General features: G+C 41.0%; 1 protein-coding gene across 3 annotated transcripts; it reads left to right on the forward strand.

Annotated features, from left to right (window-relative positions):
- The first annotated feature begins 353 nt into the window (after positions 1–353).
- LOC308486977 (sodium-coupled monocarboxylate transporter 1-like) lies at positions 354–19,530 on the forward strand. Of its 3 annotated transcripts, none has more exons than XM_081024221.1 (15): positions 354–1,123; positions 3,017–3,082; positions 4,098–4,149; positions 5,633–5,700; positions 7,667–7,821; positions 8,470–8,610; positions 9,433–9,562; positions 10,733–10,821; positions 12,052–12,161; positions 14,496–14,545; positions 15,012–15,098; positions 15,898–16,082; positions 16,765–16,868; positions 18,666–18,751; positions 19,310–19,530. In XM_081024221.1, exons 1-15 carry the CDS (start codon positions 653–655, stop codon positions 19,412–19,414), a joined length of 1,899 nt encoding a protein of 632 aa, XP_080880347.1. In that variant the 5' UTR covers positions 354–652; the 3' UTR covers positions 19,415–19,530. The 3 variants fall into 3 exon arrangements, with proteins under 3 accessions (XP_080880347.1, XP_080880348.1, XP_080880346.1); XM_081024222.1 differs by having other exon boundaries at positions 9,475–9,562; positions 14,478–14,545; XM_081024220.1 differs by having other exon boundaries at positions 355–1,123; positions 14,478–14,545.
- Positions 19,531–20,427: the final 897 nt, after the last annotated feature.

Here is a 20,427-nt window from a genome sequence, read left to right on the forward strand (position 1 = left end):
TGTTCTGCTTGGCCTACTTCTAACAATTCACTTTCTAGTAAAGCTTCTACAGTGTTTAAAGAACCTTCTTCCTGTATTGTTAGCCTTCCGTTTCCCCTCTTTTCCTTATCAAAGGTTGCTGACCCATGGCTTTTCACCACTGGCAGCCATTTTGCCTGCAGCCTCCTTCCCTGTCTCTCTCTAGGAAGTTTATTTTTACCTGTTTGAATTGTGTGGTCCCTTTTACTCTCTCCAGAAGCTTGATCATTTCCGCTTACTTTATCACTCTAGCTAGTGACCCACTTTCTTAAGCTTCCCCCTTTCTCTTAATCCCCCCCCCCAATTTGGGGGCCCTGTCTGGTTTTTTGTTTTTTTTTTTGGTTTTTTTTATTAATATATACTAAAGTTTCCCATAAATATCCGGGTTGCAGTAATTCCATCTCCATTCAAGTTCTGGTGGGTTTGTTTGTTGTTATTGATGTGCAGGGAGCTCCAAACAAGTGCCACCTTTCCCATAGTGTTAGGCTTAGATTTTGAGTTTGATTTAGGGTTGTGCTGGGGGGCTACTCTGAGGTAGGCCCTGTTGGAAAGCATGAAGTTAGTGCATGGCAAACAGGACGGCATTACAGTCAGCCGTTGGGCTTAGAAGAGGTTTGTGGCTTTAAGGAACCCAATGCACCGTTGTTACCACGGTAACGAGATCCACAGCCCAGATGCTGATTTCTCCAACCCACTCTGCCTTTCTGCTGCCTCCCATTTGAGCCCCATGATGGCGACGCCTTCCCCCCCACCGCTTCTTGACCCCGAAGTACTTGCTGAACGCTTTGGTTTCTATGATTATGTCGTCTTTATAGCCATGTTGATCTTCTCTGCAATAATCGGCATTTTCTTTGCCGCCAAGGGAGTATACAAATCTCAGAATGACTATCTGATGGCTGGCCGCAGTCTAACTTGTTGGCCAGTTGCATTGTCCCTCACAGCCAGCTTTATGTCAGCAGTGACGGTGCTGGGGACCCCAGCTGAGATCTATCGCTTTGGGGTCGCTTTTAGTCTCTTCGTTTTCGCCTATACCATTATGGTGCTGATGTCTGCCGAAGTGTTCCTACCTGTCTACTACCGGCTGCATATCATCAGCACCTATGAGGTAAGCAAACTTTTAGCATCTCCCAGGACTGTATGAATAAAACCCTCCAGGTTAGCCTAACAACATACGATACCCGTAGTAAATATACCCCTAAGGCCTTTAAAAATAAATCAGGGGACTATCCAGCAAGTTACTAGTCAACTAAAACAGTTCAGAATTGGATCTGGCAAATCTCAATGGACAAAGTACAGTATTTCACAGAGAGAGCTCTGTTCCTGGCAGCTGCCTACTAGGAGTCACAGCTTCAAAGTAGAGCCTCTGATGATGAACTGAGCATGGGGAACGTGCGTTAAACCCTTGAAGTTGGTAGTATGGAAATGCTATTTCTTTCTTTTCCTCCGTTCCATCTGTTGTTTTTCTGGCACCACTTTCTTATATAAAAAGCAGTCATTTTCTCTAGCCATGAAGCCACTCCAGAGTCATCTTTGAAACTCACTTAACTAGAACATGGGCAGGGAACCTCCATCCTTTAGATTAAACTGTCAAGTGACAAAGGCATTTGAGAGCAGAAGCAGTAAAGGAGTCTAGAAATGTTGTGAAATGATGAAAAGCTGCAGAATGACTGCTCCTCACATTAAATGCCTTTTGCATGGTTGCGTGCAGCCCCCCCGGATCTCAGTGCGACTCCTGGTAGTTCGGGCTGGTTTCACCCTCCCCAGGCTGGCTACCTGGAGGTCTCTGCCTACCTCAGCCAATTGCCCAATCCTGCCTGGGGAGGTGTTGCCAGGTGATCGGCCAGGTAAGGGGAGGGACCACCCTGCCCACACAACAGAAGGTGAATCTTACCTGCGAAGCGTCAGTTGGCTCCTGTGACTCATCTTGAGGATGACTCATTCTCTGTATAAATATTGTACAATGGTACTTCGGGTTAAGTACTTAATTCGTTCCGGAGGTCCGTTCTTAACCTGAAACTGTTCTTAACCTGAAGCACCACTTTAGCTAATGGGGCCTCCTGCTGCCACTGCGCTGCCGGAGCACAATTTCTGTTCTCATCCTGAAGCAAAGTTCTTAACCCGAGGTAATATTTCTGGGTTAGCGGAGTCTGTAACCTGAAGCGTATGTAACCTGAGGTACCACTGTATTTGCTTGCAGGCAGACTCAGTGTGGAGCCTAGAGAGTCTGTGTCTGTGTGGTGGAGCCTGTGCTCTGTGAAGCCTGTGCTCAATGGAAACTCTGTGTATGCTCTGAAGCTAGTTTAATCTTCTGTTCGCTGTGCTGTTATTTGCAAACAAGTTTATTTTAACTCAGTAAAGCTTTTATTCTTTTACTGAATAAGACTGTGTTATTAATTTACGCTGTAAGTCACAAATTTGGCCCTCCAGGCCTCATTTGGGGAAGCCATGTCCACCCCCCCTACATCTAAGTCATATATTACATCAGGCATGGTGGGTGCATAAGGGTGGGGCATCAAACGAACTATCAGGAGCTTAAAATGAGCTCCTGGTGTTCCTTCACTAGAGCAAGGTGTGCTTCCAACTGCCAATTGGCTGATGGGAAACAGGAGTGCATTTTGCTCAAGGAGGGGAAAGAACTGGTGTGGCTCTAAATACAACAGCAACTTATTGCAGATCACGGAGGGTGTTTAACCCTCTCCTCTCATTCCCTTTCCCTGATCTGTAGTGCCTCCATTCCCAGGAGCTGTGTTTAGCTATTGAGAAGCTCTCTCAGTAATTTTGCATAGAACGTCACTGACGAAGTCTGTTCAAATAGATATTTACTCAGAAGTAAGTTTCAGGGAGTTCACTGAGATTTCACTCCCGAGCAGCTCTGCATAGAACTGCAGTCTTAAACCTCCCCCCAAAAAGGAATCGTGTCAGTCCTATTTCTACATATTAGCTACATTCATATGAATTTGTATGCTTTGTATCTAAAAGCAATTTGTCTCTTTTGCAGTACTTGGAGCTTCGATACAATAAAAAAATGCGTCTGCTTGGAACAGTGATGTTTATGATTTTAACGGTAAGTAAAGCAGAATTTTTTATTGATTATCCATACTAAGAACATAAGGGGATCCTGCAGGATAAGGCAAATGGGGCATCTAGTCCTTTTCTCACAGTGACCAGTCAGATGCCTATGGGAAGTCTGCAAGCAGGACCTCAGTTTAATAGCACTCTGCCTACCGGCTCTTCATAGCAGCTGGTATTCAGAGACATACTGCCTATGAGAGTGGAGGTAGAACACAGCCATTGTGGATATTGGCAGGTGATGGCCTGATTCTCCATGAATTTGTCTAGCTGTCTTTAAAAGTCATTGAAATTTAGTGGCCACCACTGTCTCCTTTAGGAGCGAGTTCCATAGTTTAACTATGCACTGCATTTTTGTGTGAATTTCCCCTACTATATACATTTTTGTAAGCAATTTCACCTAATTTTTCTTTGTTATTCTTGCTATGTGTGTTTTTTACTGCATTGGTTACCTAGAAATATAATACATAAATAAATAAATAGTACAGAGACGGAGCAAAAGTCTGTGTGAGCCAAAAGTGTCTTGCGTTGCATGAACAAATGCGACTAAGAACTGGACTCGCTCATTTTGTTTGCACGCTTATTTCAGTGATACCGGAGTTTTTGTTGGCAAAATGCTCACTTAAAACGTGTAATCATTATGTACTTTTCACAGTATACTGACAATTATTTTGAAATATCAGGTTGTTGTTTTTACATACTTCTTACGTTGCTCAGTTTGTTTCATGGTACTTAAATCAAACTGGTGCTTTTTCTCAAAGGACTGTGAGGTGGTAGTGTTTCAGCCACAATAGTAATGTTAGTATGTATGGTATGTATATGTTGTTGTTTGTGTTCTATGATTGGTTATGTTCTTCAACTCCCCTCCCCTCTTTGCCTAAGCACTATGTGGGCTGTTGAATAGGACTTGATGCTTTTGTGCTTGCTCCTTGCAGGGAGGGCATCCCTGGTGTAGAACAAATAATTCTGAGAAAAAACATCTAACATGTGTGTTTATTTCATCTCCTCAGATATTATACACTGGAATTGTTATATATTCTCCATCCCTGGCTTTGAGTCAAGGTAATGTGAACACATCGTTTAAAACCATTAGCAAAGGACAAAAAACAATGTTGACTTAGGTGGTTCACTTGTGTGAAATCTCCAGTACCTTTGTGGAAAGCTTGAGTCAAATTTTGCTTACCCTGTAGCATGTGAATAATAAGACAATGAAATCAATGCACCTTATGTAATATTTCATATATATGTGGTAGTTGAAATAATAACTCTTATAGTTTGGCTGTTCATGAAATTCTTTTAATCATTTGCAGAGGCATTATCCTACTCCAGCTGTGTTAGGTCTCAGGCCCTGAGGTTGTCTGGAACAAGACTACACAACAGGTCACATTGCAGACTCAGGCCCGAAGCACAATAGCATTAAGCAAAGTCAAAGTGAAGCAGGGGTCAAGCACAAAGGTGGAGTCCTGAGTCAAACATAATCCAAAAGCACAGCTGTGAGGCAGAGGTCATCCACTAAAAGATCAGCCAGAACTCAGGTTGCAGGAGTAATGAGCTGAAAGGCATATGTTGTTTCAGCAAGTAGCAGACCTTAACTCCCAAAACTACCTCAGCCTGAACTCCATGGCACAGATGCTTTTGAGTGTGAGACCCCCTCTGGTCCCTCTGCTGCTGGAGACCAACTCCAAGGGTCTTTCCAGGGCATTCCTTGGAGGCAGGCCTGGTGAGATATCTCCCTGGATAGTAGGGTTGGGGTTGGAGGCTCTGTGAGGTCCCGTGGGTCTCCTGGCTCCGGGTCCCACTATTCAGTGGGATTTACTTCCAGGTCAGTGTGTACAGGATTGCAGCTTTTAGTCCTTTTGTAATGTGAGAGAAGGGAGAAGAATTAAGGAGAGTCTCACTGATTAGGGCATTCTATAATCCCACCAGGGTCAGATTTGAGGAGACCCAGATTTGAGGAGACCCCCCCAATGCAGTCACACTTTTCCCGCCAAGGAAAGACAGGAGATGGAGCAGGGCATAGTGGCAGGCAGACACTGCAAGTGAGAGTCAAATTTGACTCCTACTAAAAAGTGGCACAGCCGCTCTCCCTCTGCTAAAGTGCTGCTTGAGGTCCTGGTGAGGAGAGCAGAAAAAGCATCACAGCTGCCAGTAAGAGATCCTTCTGAGCTATTAGGACCCTCGACGCAATACCTGGCCTGGCCAACTACAAGCACTAGACTGAATGTCATCACCTAGTAGGACTTTTCCCTTATGGTCACCTGCATCACCTATTTAGGGGAAACCTGGAGAAGGGCCTCCTAATGATGATCTTAAGGTATGGCAGGTATGTCCTTCCACAGTTCAAGTATGCTTGCTACTCACCATCCAAGTAGTATTTACATTTCTTGTTTATAGCAAACTTTAAATTCATAAATGTCATGAAGATTTGTATGTGCACTTATTGTTTTGTCTTCTTTGCATTAATAAATAAATAAATAAACAATGTTTTACCACATATCCCTAGAAATGTTTCAAAGAATATTTATGTGTTTCCCCTCCCTTTCAGTTACAGGATTTCAGTTGTGGGGGTCTGTTATTTCAACAGGAATAGTCTGCACTTTCTATTGCACTCTGGTATGTGAACAGTTCACTTTAATAAACATTGTGGTTCCTGGATTTATAAAGTAACCTTTATAAATAAACAAATCGATCCCAACTTTTACTTTCAGATTTGTTATAGGATTCTATTTTTCATGATCTATGTATTTATGTTATATCAGCCTTGCATTCAACCTTGCCTAGAGGCCTTGGGAACAATGAATTCCTTGCAGAGATTTGCTCCACCCCCCTTCTACCAGTATTCTTGCTAGAAGAGACATTTTTTACCTTCTTGTCAGTGCTGGTCACTGAGATAAGAGAATACAAGTGATTTCCAGGAGGTCTCCCCCATCCAAGTGTTGACCAGGTCCAAATTTTCAGCAAGGTTGTGGCTCCATGTGCCTTTACACCACATTATGAGACTAAATTTTCTTAGCAGGCTAGTAAAATAACGTTGGAGGCTAGTAAGTGTTGTGGGCTTATCTACAAAGCTATGCTACTAACACATACAGTACTGGTTTTATAATATTGTAAAGTTCATGTTTTCCAGAAAAAAACTGCTTAAAAGCTTTGTTTGGTGAGATGCTGTGAATTTTCTGTTCAACATCTCTAGCTCCCTGTCACAGCAATGTAGTGTGGGTATATCATGGCATCAGTTACATAGATGTCTAATATGTGAATCTCTGGATGTTTCTAGAAGGATGCTTAATATTGCAAGTGGGTTGTGGGCGACAGGGTTGGGTTGTTGTTTTTTAACTTCAAAAATTTTCCATGGAAGGGGTAAATCTGTATTAAATGGGGGAGGAATACAGACTGACATTTTGATGCCAACAATGTTCTGTGGATGCTTTAGGAAACTTCCATACACGAGGATCCCACAATAAACACCTGTCTGTAAGAATCCTGTGTACAAATATTCCATTTCCTAGATTAAACTGAAGGAAAGAGAAGGAAATCTAGTTCCTGGATCTGGTTTAAAAAGTTAAGAAACGCATTGTGTAACTGGGTAAAAAAGGGATCATTTTTCACTGCTTTAGAGTTAAGATGGAAAATTTATCTTGCCCTCCCATCCTATATTAGTTCTATGCTGTCAGAAAGGAATCTTACATATAATTTAGAATATGTTTCTTTTCATATTCTTTTCAAATTGAATCTCAGCCAATGGCTGAGATTGTTTGATTTTCAGCTGAAATACAAGCAAAGTTCAGCACTTCTTAAAACTTCCTTTTCTGAGGGCAAATAAATGTTTAAGCTTAAGCTTAAACATTTAAGAAGAGTTTGGATTTGATATCCCACTTTATCACTACCCAAAGGAGTCTCAAAGTGGCCAACAATCTCCTTTCCCTTCCTCCCCCACAACAAACACTCTGTGAGGTGAGTGGGGCTGAGAGACTTCAAAGAAGTGTGACTGGCCCAAGGTCACCCAGCAGCTGCATGTGGAGGAGCGGAGACGCGAACTCCGTTCCCCAGATTACGAGACTACCGCTCTTAACCACTACACCACACTGGCTCTCTTTAAACATGCTTAAGCTTAACAACTTTAAAAGAGAACAATTAAGATTTATTGAGCAAGGACACCCGAGATGTTTGTATATTGATTGATTGTATTCAAATGAATCCCAAAGCGGCTTACAGACAATAAATACAGTGGTACCTTGAGTTACAAACACCTCAGGCTACAAACGCTCCAGGTTACAAATGCCGCTAACCTTGAAGAGTTCTCTCGAGTTGAGAACTTTGCTCCAGGATGAGAATGGAAATTGTGTGCTGACGGCGCAGCAGCGGCAAGAGGCCCCATTAGCGAAAGCACACCTCTAGTTAAGAACAGTTTCAGGTTAAGAACGGACCTCCAGAACGAATTAAGTTCGTAACTAGAGGTACCACTGTAACAGTAACATAATGCAGCATGATAGAACTTCTATGCGCAAATATATGTGCATATATCTATACAGACAGAACTGACTTTTTTTTAACATATACTGCATCTGCTTTTCTTGTATAGGGTGGCCTAAAAGCCGTGGTTTGGACGGATGTTTTCCAGTTTATACTGATGATAAGTGGGTTTCTAGCCGTGATTTTTCGAACTTTAGTAATTAAAGGAGGATTTACTGCTATTATGGATGATGCTCGTCATGGAGGAAGACTAAGACTCTGGGAGTAAGTGTTTCCTTAGTATGCTACCCAGGACATTCTTAAAGGTTTTGAAAAGTTTGGGAATTTACATTTCAGTGGGTGGACAACTCAAGAGAAAGTAACTCCCTTGATAAAATATCGATCTCTGAGTGGTATTAGAACAGCAAATTAATGGTAAAGCTTATAAATGTGAAATGCATACTTGCTTAAGACTTCAGTCCTATTGGATTGGTGATGGGGGAACTGAAGACCTTTCATCCTGCCTCATGCTCCTGCTCTTTCTGATAGAGCAGGAGTGAGGGTGGAGGTGCATATTTGGAATCTTCTATCCTATTTCCACTTTTTTTGGGGGGGGGGGAACCTGTATCCTTCCCATTGTTCCTAATGGCAGGAAAATAAAAGGAATTGATTTATGCCAGTTCCTGGGTTGGCATAAATCTCTCCTTGTCTGCAATCATGTCAATGGACTGGGAAGGCTATGGCCCTCCCACAGCAAACCCACCCCCTTCTGGCTATATTGATGTCAGAGCTCTGAAATCAGTAGAGCACAGGCTATCAAGTAGAGGAATTTCATTCAAAGTTCTAACATTCCCCCTTTCCTCCACTGAATTCTTCATTTTTTTTCCATGTCAGAATTTGCACATTACTTTTATATGCCTTTTTTCCTCTTAGCTTTAACCTAAGCCCTCTGCAAAGGCATACTGTGTGGACAGTTACCATTGGCGGCAGTTTCACTTGGCTTGGCATATATGGAGTAAATCAGTCTCAGGTTCAACGGTACCTTGCTTGCAAATCAAGACTTCATGCAAAACTGTAAGACTACATATTGTAAATCCATTCTTTCAGTCCAAATATTCTCAGGTGCACTAGCGGATTACTCATGTGCTTCTGTGAGGATTGTTTGATCTGTGTTTCAACTTATGGGTGCTGGAACATCTTTTTTTTTGCATGGACTTCACCCAGAAATGTGATCATAGAACCTTAGAGTTGGACGAGATCCAAGGGCCAATCTAGTTCAACCCCCTGCAATGCAGGAATCCTAGCTAAAGCATCCATGACAGATACTTACCCAACCTCTCCTTAAAAATCTCCAAGGAAGGAGAGTCCACCACCTCTTGTGGGAATCTGTTCCACTCTTGATCAGCTCTTACTGATTTGCAAACAGAAGCTGGTTTCCAGTTATGGAAAGTGATTATTGAGTACTTTGCCATTTTGCTGAATCTGCTTTGCTGAATCTATTAAGGCGCACTAAGTTGCATATTTGCTAAAATCCTCTTAAAGTTATGTAAGTTTCTACTTTGCAAAATGATAAAGTGAAATTAGATATCAGGGTTTGGTTTAGCAATAAACTGCAGTCTTGCCAATCCATGAAATATCTTCTAAATCAGGAAGAGAATTTCAAAGGTAGTCCTACTGGACAGCAAAGTTGTCCAAACATTTGGTGGTGTGCGCTGTAATTAATTAAAAGCACTTTGCATTAATTTGTAGGGGTTACCTTGCACCTTAGGCATGATGTATTTGCAGCTGTGTTCATAGTATCATAGAGTTGGAACGCACCCCAGTGAATCTCTGTTTTCATATAATTTCCGCAAGAACAATGCTTCTTTAACCTACTTTTCTGACATTTTCTTACAGCTCTCTTTATTTAAATCTTATGGGACTTTGTCTAACTCTTAGTTCTGCAGTATTCAGTGGACTCTCAATGTACTCCATATACAAGGATTGTGATCCATGGACTTCAGGCTTTGTGGCAGCACCAGATCAGGTTTAGTATTACTGTCAAGTGATACAGTTACACACAGAATAGATCAGACTCATATTTATCTTCCATGTAACTAAGTTTTAAGAAGGCCTTTTGGAAAGATAACATAATCAGCAAGTTATGATTGTCAGGGACAAGGAAAACTGCCACTTTACTTGAAATAATAGACAGATATAATAAAATCATGAAGCAAGGAACCCTCTCATTCCCAAACAAAGCGGGAATTTCAAATAGGCATCTTCTGTAGAAAGAAATAATATATGTTTATGCAGCCAGGTTGGTTCAGTACAATTACTTGCCTATTTGGCTTGCGAGGCATCTACTCATGGACCTGGTCTCTCCTATTTGTCCAAAGCAGGGATATGTGATCAGATTTTTTCCTGTAACTTTTCCCTCTGCAGCCTCTTCCTCCAGTTCAAATATGTCTCTCGCTTCTCCTTGTTACTCTGCTTTGAGCTCATACCTGTTTCTCCTTGTACTTTTCCTCCCAGTTCACCTGTGTTCTCCCTCCTTCCTCGCCTTCTACATGCTCTCCACAACTCCTCTGGTCCCTTCTTTATCTTTAGTGCTTTGAATTCACCCTGTGGTCTTGCCTCCCTCACTTCTTTCAGCTGCAAGTGATCACACCCCTTTAAAAATGGGTTTCTAAGCCCACGGAGAAAACTAGGAAGCCTTTCAAGTGGTCTGTATGCCAGCCCCACCAAGCTTTTTCAATGCCTGGGCCACTCCAGCTGTGTGTCAGTCTTCCATGTTATGGCAGAGAATATGCTCAGAATGTAAGCACATAGTGCCACACCCTGTGAATCTCAGCCACAGTAGTGTTTGAGTAGGAAGCACCCAAAATGCCAAGGTGTCCTCTGTGTTTGGTAGCCAGTGTACATTTTGCCCTGAAGCTACCACCTTTCTCAAAGGGTTTACATGGAACTTAGCTGGAGTAACAAATCGTTCTCAGCAAACAAAGGGTACTTCTCCCAACCTAGTGTGCTATGTTTAATAATCAATGGAATGTGTGTGTGTGTGTGTGTGTGTGTGTGTGTGTGTGTGTGTTCAGTGTTACAAGGACATGCACAAACCTAAATAATTTCAAGTTAGATTTTTATTTCAAACCATGATTGAGTTTCTAAACTTCAAATCAAAAAAGTTTACTATTTCTCAATGGTGAATTTTTTTTAGCTCATGCCGTATTTGGTGTTGGAGATTTTGGGTGACTATCCAGGAGTTCCAGGACTTTTTGTGGCTGGGACTTACAGTGGGACATTAAGGTGAGTTTCAGTGGGACATCCAGGTCATTTTTAAGCGACCCTAGGTCTAGATTCTAGAAAGTTACTGGTGACTTTCAGCCAATTTTTAAAACGATAAATCAATGTCTCTCGGGCCAAACTAAGCATTATGCTGAACACACAGTTGATATTGCATTTAAAAAAAATATTCAATAGCAGTTTTGAAGGGAGCTCAAGTGGAACAGCAGGAAGTGAGTTTAACCCTTTCCCTCTATACTGCAGACCTGATTAAAATCTGCTATTTGGCACTGGAGGAAAGCTGATTGACCTTCCTCACAGTTGCTGTTTAAAGTTAAAACAGCAAAACGTTCATTAATGCAAGATGAGCCAAAGATCCCTCTAGTCCAGCATCCTGACTTAAAGTAGCCAGCCACATATCTAATGGGAAACATGCAGGCAGGACCTGAGCACAACAGCACTCGCCCCTCCTGTGGTTTCCAGCACCACCTCCAATGGTGGAAGTAGAATGTAGCTGTTGAGGTCAGTAGCCATAAACAGTCATATCCTCCGTTAGTCCGGTCCCCTGTTAAAGTCATCCAAGTTGGTGACCTTCGCTCCATCAGGTGGTAGTGAATTTCATAGTTTCACTTTTGTCTGTCCTGAATCGGTCAACATTCAGCTTCATTGGATGGCAAAAATGGATAGTATCATGATATAACATGCAGTGTGACTCTCAATCATATGTATAGTGGTACCTCTGGTTAAGAACCTAATAGTTAAGAACTTAAGCTCCCACCGCCTACCGGAAAGGGCACCGCTGTTCCAGTTCCTTTGTGGAGCCTCTGCCATCCTGCAACGCCGCTGCACCAAGGTGGGTGAGCGGACTTAGTTGCTTCATCGCAGCCTTACTGGCACTGTGGTGCTTTTGGGTATATTAGCTCTGTGACTTGGCACGAGTACCTTGTCATGGATTGTTACTGCAAATGACCAGCTCACCAAGTGGTTAATGTAGGAAAGTCTTACCACTTTTAGCACACATCGGGCTCAGTGGCAGGAAAAGCTCTCATCAAGCTTTCATAAATACAGATGACAGACTGAGAATACGATGAAAAGCCATTACCACTTTGTGAATTGTATTGGGACAATGTTTCTGTCGTAGCTCAAGTTTTGTTCCTCCCCATCCCTGCTCCCAAAATTATATCAGTTTTAAAATATTTGTGCAACCGCAACACAAATGCAAACCTCAGAAAATTTTAATTTTATATTCTTTAGTACAGTGTCATCCAGCATCAATGCATTAGCTGCTGTAACAATTGAAGACCTCATTAGACCTCATTTTAAGATGTCTGACACAAGCATGTCATGGATTTCCATAGGAATGAGTAAGTTTGTATGTGATATTTTATGTTTTTAAATAAAAAATCCCATTTTTTCTCATTAACTGTAGAAGTTAAGATACATTAAAAAATCTGAGTGAGGCTTAGACATAATAAATGCAGCTGTCTCATTGCTATATAGGATTATGCCTTGTATATAGAATAAAACACTAAAATCCAAATGGAAAAATGACTTCAAATGTGTAATAAAGGAAACTCACTGGACAGCTATGTGGAATAAGCCACCCTTTGTTTCTGGTTTGGACATCATCTCAGGGCAGATTTTGCCTTATTTACCAACACATGACAGGACCAGTGGAGGAACAGAGTGGAGCAAGAACTTAGTGTGTGCCAGCATGCTGCATGTTAAACCATAGTTTTGTAAATCTATAGTTCAATGTGACAAGTGAAATGGGTCTGTGTCTTCCATCTGCTCTTTGTAGGCTTGTTTACATACAGTTTTGCACAGTGATTGTTTAGAGCAGAGATAAGTGGCCTATGGCCCTTCAGATGTTGTTTAACTCCAACTCCCATCAGTCCCAGAAAACATGACCAGTAATTAGGGATGATGAGAGCTATAGTCCCACAACATTCGGAGGGCCACAGGTTCCCCACCCTGGTTGTTTTACATATATTTTTTATATTTAAGATAGTGGTGAGTTTTGGACCTAGGTCTCCTAAACCTCTTACATCTCTAACTGTTAAGCCACTCTGGCTCTCCACTATAATTCACTTTAGACAGTATCATGACAGTTGCATCAGGAAGTCTCAAGGAGCCAGACAGAAATACTGTACAAAAAGCAACTGATTACAATTATGGACCTGCATACAATGAATGGACCTGTATACAATGAAACATGTACAGTAAGGGTCAAGGGTTGCATTGATCCACGACCAACCTCCAGGGCTTGCCTGTTGAAGTGGGTATTGTAAAAGTGGCCTTGGCCCCAATGAATAGAGGATCTGTTGGCTTGAGAATGAGAAGTTACATTGGCTGCTGTGCTCCATTATTCTTCACCAGCATTTGACTCCACCTCTCTATTGTGGTAACCCACTGAGCCACTTGGGCTTGCTGATCAGAAGGTTGGCGGTTCAAATCCCCGCAACGGGGTGAGCTCCCATTCCTCTGTCCCAGCTCCTGTCAACCTAGCAGTTCAAAAGCTGCGGTGGGAAGGTAAACAGCATTTCCATGCACTCTGGTTTCTGTCACGGTGTTCCGTTGCTCAAGAAGCAGTTTAGTCATGTTGGCCATATGACCTGGAAAGCTGTGGACAAACGCCAGCTTCCTCAGCCTAAAATGCGAGATGAGCACCGCAATCCCATAAGTCACCTTTGACTGGACTTAACCGTCCAGCGGTCCTTTACCTTTTTACCCAGTGTTACAATTCTGAAGTGCAGACACTCTTAATGACAAGCCCCCACAGTCAGACCACCATAGCCATACCCCTTCTCAGACTACACAGCAGAAATGCAATTTCAACCGATGCAGACATTATTGCTTTAGTACCAGACCAACCTGTCCCTCTGATTTGCAGAACATTTAGTCTTATGAAGAATTCTGGTGGTTGTGGGCTCCAAAAGTTGACCAAAGGAAAAGGACTTTATAATTTTTCAAAATAGAAGTGGCAGCTGACATGCTAATGTAACCTACCTCTTTCTCTGCTTAGGTTACACAGTGGTTTCTCTCTGATAAAAGCTTATTTATTTGGCATGCAGAGGATAGGCCCCAAGAGATTATGTCATTGTTTCTGCTGTGAAATGTGGTAGAGCTTTGTCCCAGCCCATCTACTTGTTTGCCCTATACTCTCTGTTGGTGCCTGTGCTGCCTACAGCTTCATGTGATGCCTGTGGAAAATGTATGATCACTACCTGTTGTATTTCCACTGCAGCTATGGGGCTGCACAGGGCCACCTGATGCTCAGAAAAAAGGAGTCCACCTAAAATTGCCAATACAGCAGCCAAAATGCTGGGCCATAATTAGGCTGCAAGTTAGCCATACCCAATGTACAGTAAATTATTATCATCCATGATAACATAGGATATAACATAAGATTTCCATTTTTATGCATGATAATTATATAATTAAACCAGTATCTAACATTTTTTGTTGGTGTTTTTTTTTTTATTAAAAAAATCATATTCACTTCCTCCAAGGGAGTAAAATTTTGTTGGTTTTGGTAATTCCTAGTGGCAAACTCTAATATACTCGCTGTCTTTGATTTTTTTATTAGAAGGCAGAACGTCTTAAATAAATCTTAAACTTATCAGTCTGTTACATATATGAATAAACCATATAAACTTTGCATAAATTTATTCATTTAGACCTGCTTTTTGGTGCAGTGTGCCTTGCCATGGCTGGCGTAGCATCCAAGATGGGTGGTTTGTTACAGGTAAGCATTTAACGGTTATTCTTAGACTTCTAGTTTTTAGAAGAATTTGCTTAGATTTTGTGAATCTAATTATATATTCTATATTCCTCATTAAGTGCTCTGCTGGCAAGTTCAGTGGCTAAGGGGTTGCGTTCTGACTCTCAGAGGAAGGAAGAGGGGCAGTGGCCTGAGCTAAGCACCTGCACTGCCAAAACTGTCAGCAGAGCTGCTGGTTTTAAAACAGTGAGAAAAGGGGGGGGGGGGAGGAGTGTCGCTGCTGATGTGTCAAGCTTCGCCATCACCTGAAATGGCAGGTTTCTTGGAGCTGTATCTTTTTGAAGGGCCTCTCCTAAAAAGCCCTTCCATAGTCAAATGAACTTCAAAGCAGGGTGAAAGAAAAACAGAACTTATACTTTTTGCTAATTTACTTTTTGTTTTTGCTAGTCCCTGTATTTACTAACCACCTTGATTTTGTTCCATCCTTCAGGCTGCGCTCAGTATTTTTGGAATACTTGGTGGACCTCTTTTGGGAATATTTTCTATGGGCATCCTTTTACCTTTTGCAAATCCTACAGTAAGTAATTCTTTTGTCTTCTGCTTCTTAATATGCAATGGTATAAGAGAGCTCATTTTATACTTTAATATTTTAGCAGTCCACAGAGTATTTATAGTGCTTTCATTAGTTAGTAACTTTACACGCACACATGATTTGTTCACACATAATGCAAAGCTATGGTTTTGCATTCTGTCAACAGGCATTCAGGAGCCCAGTGCTCATTCACTCTCCTCCTCTTGTCTTCTTGTCTTGTCTTCTTGTTTGTAATGATTCCTTGCTGCCTACCCTACTTTGAGACAAACCATTGCTTGCCATTTTGTCTTATCCAGAAAGGTATGGTTTGGCATTAATGAGGATATGAGACAGGAAACGGTTGCACACTAGGGAAGAGAAAGTCTGTAAGCCTAGATTCCTGACTTCATGAATAATGGTTTGAGGTGATGTCTTAACCACCCCAGAATAAAAAAAAGTGGAACGAATGCTGTCATCCCCTTGATCAAAATGCTGATGGAGATATTGAGATGAAGAATGAAATGAAGCATTCGAAAGAGGAAATAGAGTTAATGTCTTATTTCAACTACCCTTACATAGTCTGGCTACATATGTGTTACACTCATGACAAAGAAATAACAAAATTCTTTATATCCTAAGTGACTGTAGCAGAATGAGTTTAAAAAACAGGTGCCCAAACACTAGCCTCCAGGAATCCTGTATTTGATTAGGTGATTTTAAACATTAGAGTCAGAACCTTTTTTGAAAGGATTTGTCCCTATTGTTCATGTTGAGTTTACATTGTGTGTAATTTTCTACTTCTCAGGGTGCATTTTCAGGTCTCCTGTGTGGATTTATTGTTACATTATGGGTTGGACTTGGGGCTATCAAGTACCCTCCCTCTCGTGACAAAACATTGCCGTTACCCCTTTCAACAGCAGGCTGTCGGAAATACAATGTTACTCTCACCACGCCATTAACTACTACTGTGCATACTACACCTGCTCAAAGGTATGCATAAGACTTCAATTATATGTTCGATATGGTTGAATGATGTTCGATATGGTTGAATGATGTTTTTTACACAGAGTGTTTTATCAAGCTCTTGTTGGCGTCTTAGGACTTCCTTTGGGAAAGCAAAAGCATGGCATAGGAATTAAATGTGAAATGAAATGATACACTGAATGTGGGACTACATTCTAATTAAACAATGAGGGCTTATTTGCTGGAATAATGTCCCTTTGTCCACCAGCATATTAATGCTTTAAGATTATCTTCAAAATAACTAGAGTTTAACCAAATTTACTTGAGGTTTTTTTTGTCTGTCTGGAGGCTTTTGCTAATCAGTTTCATTAGATGATGCCAAGTTTGGGTTATTTATTTATTTTAGTTATTATTTATTAAATTTATATCCTTCGCTTCCACTCAAAGGTGTGTTTGTTACTTACCCATAGAACAGAAAATTAAAGTGTTGTGCCAGTATCTGTACTATCTCTTTAAGACTACATGCTGACTGTTCAATCCTATATATGTCTGTGCAGAAATAAGTCCTACTGAGTTCAGTGGGGCTTACTCTCCAGTAAGTGTATATAGGATTGCAGCCTTTGTCACTTTAAATTACAGTATGCTTAAGCTAATTTTTGGATATCAATACAGCATAATTTTGGAAGGAAATGTTTTTTCCCCTTTTCAGAACTTTTCTTCAGGAGTATTGGTACTCGCTGTCCTATCTGTACTTTAGCACATTAGGAACTTTGATCACATTCATTGTGGGAGCCATCGTAAGTGCAATGACAGGTAATATTTTTTCTAGTTTTGATTAAGCTTTGATTAAAGCATAGAAATCCGCAGTCTGAAGCTCATTTGAATTTGTATTGCTATATATCTTTAATGAAGCAAAACATGCATGTAAAGTAGTATTCAGGGAGCTGCATCCATGATAACGTGTTCAAAATTTATCCTGACCCAAGTGTAGTCAAAATATTTTGATTATTTTGAAAACAGGACTGTTAAGAAGTTACCCATTGGAATGGAGATCATATTTGAATAGATGATTTAGTTCCTGGGAGTGTACTGTATGTCCCTTTCTGGAGAGAGAGCTCTCATCTTGGAGAGGTAGATCTGATGTCAAACACCACCTCCTCACCATTATGGAAGCTTCTATGACCCTTCCTCTACTAATGCCATCATTTGTGCTTTGACATCATTTAGGCCAAAAAAGAGGCATGGTGATCCAATAAAATGGAATGTTGTTTCTTACCATTCTTTACCCAGGGGAAGGGGGAGCAGCTCCTCCCTCTAGCTCCAATACAGTGGTACCTCGGGTTACAGACGCTTCAGGTTACAGGCGCTCCAGGTTACAGACTCCGCTAACCCAGAAATAGTACCTCGGGTTAAGAACTTTGCTTCAGGATGAGAACAGAAATCTTGCTCTGGCGGCGCGGCGGCAGTGGGAGGCCCCATTAGCTAAACCTGGTACCTCAGGTTAAGAACAGTTTCAGGTTAAGAACAGACCTCGAGAATGAATTAAGTTCTTAACCCGAAGTACCACTGCACAAAGAACTAAGCAGATTTCTTAAGATATACTTTGTTGTGAGGGAGCATCGCAAGATGCAGCACAGTGACAAACCCCAATAATTCTCAATAAGAAATTGAGCAAACATAAAAGACACACCTGAATGTTCACCTCAGAAGTCAACAGATGAACTGCTTCTGTTTCTACCTCAAACTCCTTTAGAATTGCTAAGTTAAAAGCAGATTTTCAAAGCTGGGTTCTAAGGCCTCGGAGGTGAGCAACTTCCATGAGGTACACAAATATGGTATGGGGAAAATAAAACTAGGAAGAAAGGAAAAACAAACAATGAATTTCCCATAAAGCTCACCATCGCCATTTTGTGTTATATTATATATTGCACTTAAAGCGTTTTATTTGCAGCTGTATAGCTGAGTCCATGTTACTAGTATGACATAGTAGAAAGAATGATGGGGCAAGGTAGGGCAAGGGAGTAAGGACTCAGTGGGCAGGCTGAAGCCCACCTGAAAGTAGTTCCAGGCCCACTGGTTGGTTCCAGCTCACTCTTTGAGCAACACTGTTCTAGCATGTTAGTCCTGGAAACCTAGTAGTTGAAAAGCACACTAGTGCAAGTAAATAAATAGGTACGCTGTGGTGGGTAGGTAAATTGCGTTCCTGTGCGCTCTGGCTTCTGTCACAGTGTCCCGTTGCGCCAGAAGTGGTTTAGTCATGCTGGCCACATGACCCGGAAAGCTGTGGACAAACGCCAGCTTCCTCAGCCTGAAAAGCGAGATGAGTGCTGTGCCCCATAGCCTCCTTTGATTGGACTTAACCATCCAGGAGTCCTTTACTTGGAAACAAGTTTATCATATCTGACATATGGCAAGGAGATAGCTTTGGAAATAATCTTCTTTGCCTCACATGACATAAGATTGCTGAGTAGCTATAGAGCAATTTCTAAATTCCATCTTTCCATCTAAATTCCATTCTCTCCAGAGGGGAGTAAGCATGAGTGGGTCATATCTGTGCTGGAACTGAATTGCCTTGTGTGAGATCATGTTGTTAATCCAACTATCTTCTAGGAGGATTTCAGCAAACCGTGGAAAGCAGACTTCTCTTTGGCAAAGAAGACTTTATAGGCAACTTTGTGTTTTGGAAATCTAAGTGGGTAAGTATGCTTTTGTAAGTCTTTCTCATATGTATTTCATAGGCAGATAGTGTCCACCCATCTAGATATCCTGTTTGTATTCAGAACCTAATCTCAGACATTTTGTGAAGCATGCTTATAGTAGAAGCATGAAACATATTGGCCTCTGCCAAAAAAAATCCTCATGTGAAGTACCAGCTCCATCAAAATATATTCCTGTTTGCTCATCACCCTTTAATATGTACTCCCTTGCTCTACTTCATGGCATGAGTAGATAGGATCTAACAGCAGGTGCCAAATGTACACACACAAGAGCTGTATGTAGTTTTTGCCTACACAATGCTTTTGAATGTGCAAGATCTAATCTAGAGTGTAATCTAAGAAGTCTTATTTTAACATACACACACCATTTACTGGAGTGGAGTCAAGCAAGGTTATACACGTTGGCCTCAGATTTTACACTTAAGACCATTGAAATTAGTGGTCTTAAGTGTAGTTGACTCTGCACTGGACTATGGTTATAAAGAGAAAACTAGGTTTTTTCTTATACATGTGAATTTATGACCATTACATTTTCAGGTACAGCTGTATGAAAAGCTTCATCCAAAAGTTAATCCAGAGGAGACAGTGGTTTCTGAAGGTGCTGTAGAAGGTACCACGGATGACACGGAAGGGGGGAAATAGAAGTGCACAACAATTAACGCAGTGGAGTACAAAGTCCAGCAATGTTTCATTTTATTCATTGTATTTAAAAATAGAAATTTTGGTGTGTGTTTTTTCAATAAATCTGTATTGAAGCAGTGGTTGGTTTGTTAACCAGAGTATAAGCAAACTGACTCAGTTTTGGGTAAATGAGAGCCTATGAAAAAGTAACAATCTGATTAAAATTGAGTATAAATCAAAATTTGAAGTGCAGTATATAGATACCTGCCTCACTCATTGAAGAACTTTAATTATAGTACTGTTTGACTGGTTGGAAATCCTGTGTACAAGATAGCTCTTCTACATTTTGTTTATACCAAGGGATTACAATGAACACTTCATTATGGCCATAAGACCTGTTTAGGTTAAAACACAGAATAAGAGTAACAGGACACAAAAGATACAATTTCTCTAATTAAACTAATACAGGCAATCAGTTGATCTCTTACGTGCATGGAAATTAGGAAGAAAAATAGCTATCTGGTCTGTGATATATGAAACTTGATCTGATAAACAAGGCATTACCAATCTTTTATCTTGATGCCCTGACAAACAAACAAAACTGCCCTGGAGTATGGCTATTGTCAAAACATTTTGATTACTGCAGGTATGAATGCTCTTATGAGCCTGTATATTCTTTACAGAAATAGCATAAGCTGAAGTAGCATAACTATAGGGGAACAAGTTCTATTAGCCAGAGAGTATAGATCTTGTCTTTCAATATCATATAAATGTTGGGTCATATCCCTGAAAGTTTATTGTTGCTCTAGCATTAGAAGTGATTCAGACAAAACAGCCGTTAAAGTATTTTTATATAAAATTATATAGGACCGTTTTCTAAAATATTAATCTGTTAGATATAGCATAGATATTAATGAAGAAAAATGAAGATGTAACACATATTTTAGTATTTGGACCTACACTGGTTCCCACAAATACTACACCAATTTCCAGACACATGTTTGCATATCTTACACAGTTAGGTACCCCCAGAA

Source organism: Podarcis pityusensis (assembly GCF_964106645.2).
Source record: "Podarcis pityusensis genome assembly, chromosome: 10".
NCBI lineage: Eukaryota > Metazoa > Chordata > Lepidosauria > Squamata > Lacertidae > Podarcis > Podarcis pityusensis.

What these genes read in the sequence shown, in the direction of transcription:
- LOC308486977 (XM_081024220.1), top strand. Translation starts at nt 653, where the DNA reads ATGCACCGTTGTTACCACGGTAACGAGATCCACAGCCCAGATGCTGAT. An exon ending in GGAAGACTAAGACTCTGGGA is followed by an intron (nt 7,822 to 8,469) that starts GTAAGTGTTTCC and finishes TTTTCCTCTTAG; the next exon opens with CTTTAACCTAAGCCCTCTGC. An exon ending in TACCTTTTGCAAATCCTACA is followed by an intron (nt 15,099 to 15,897) that starts GTAAGTAATTCT and finishes TCTACTTCTCAG; the next exon opens with GGTGCATTTTCAGGTCTCCT.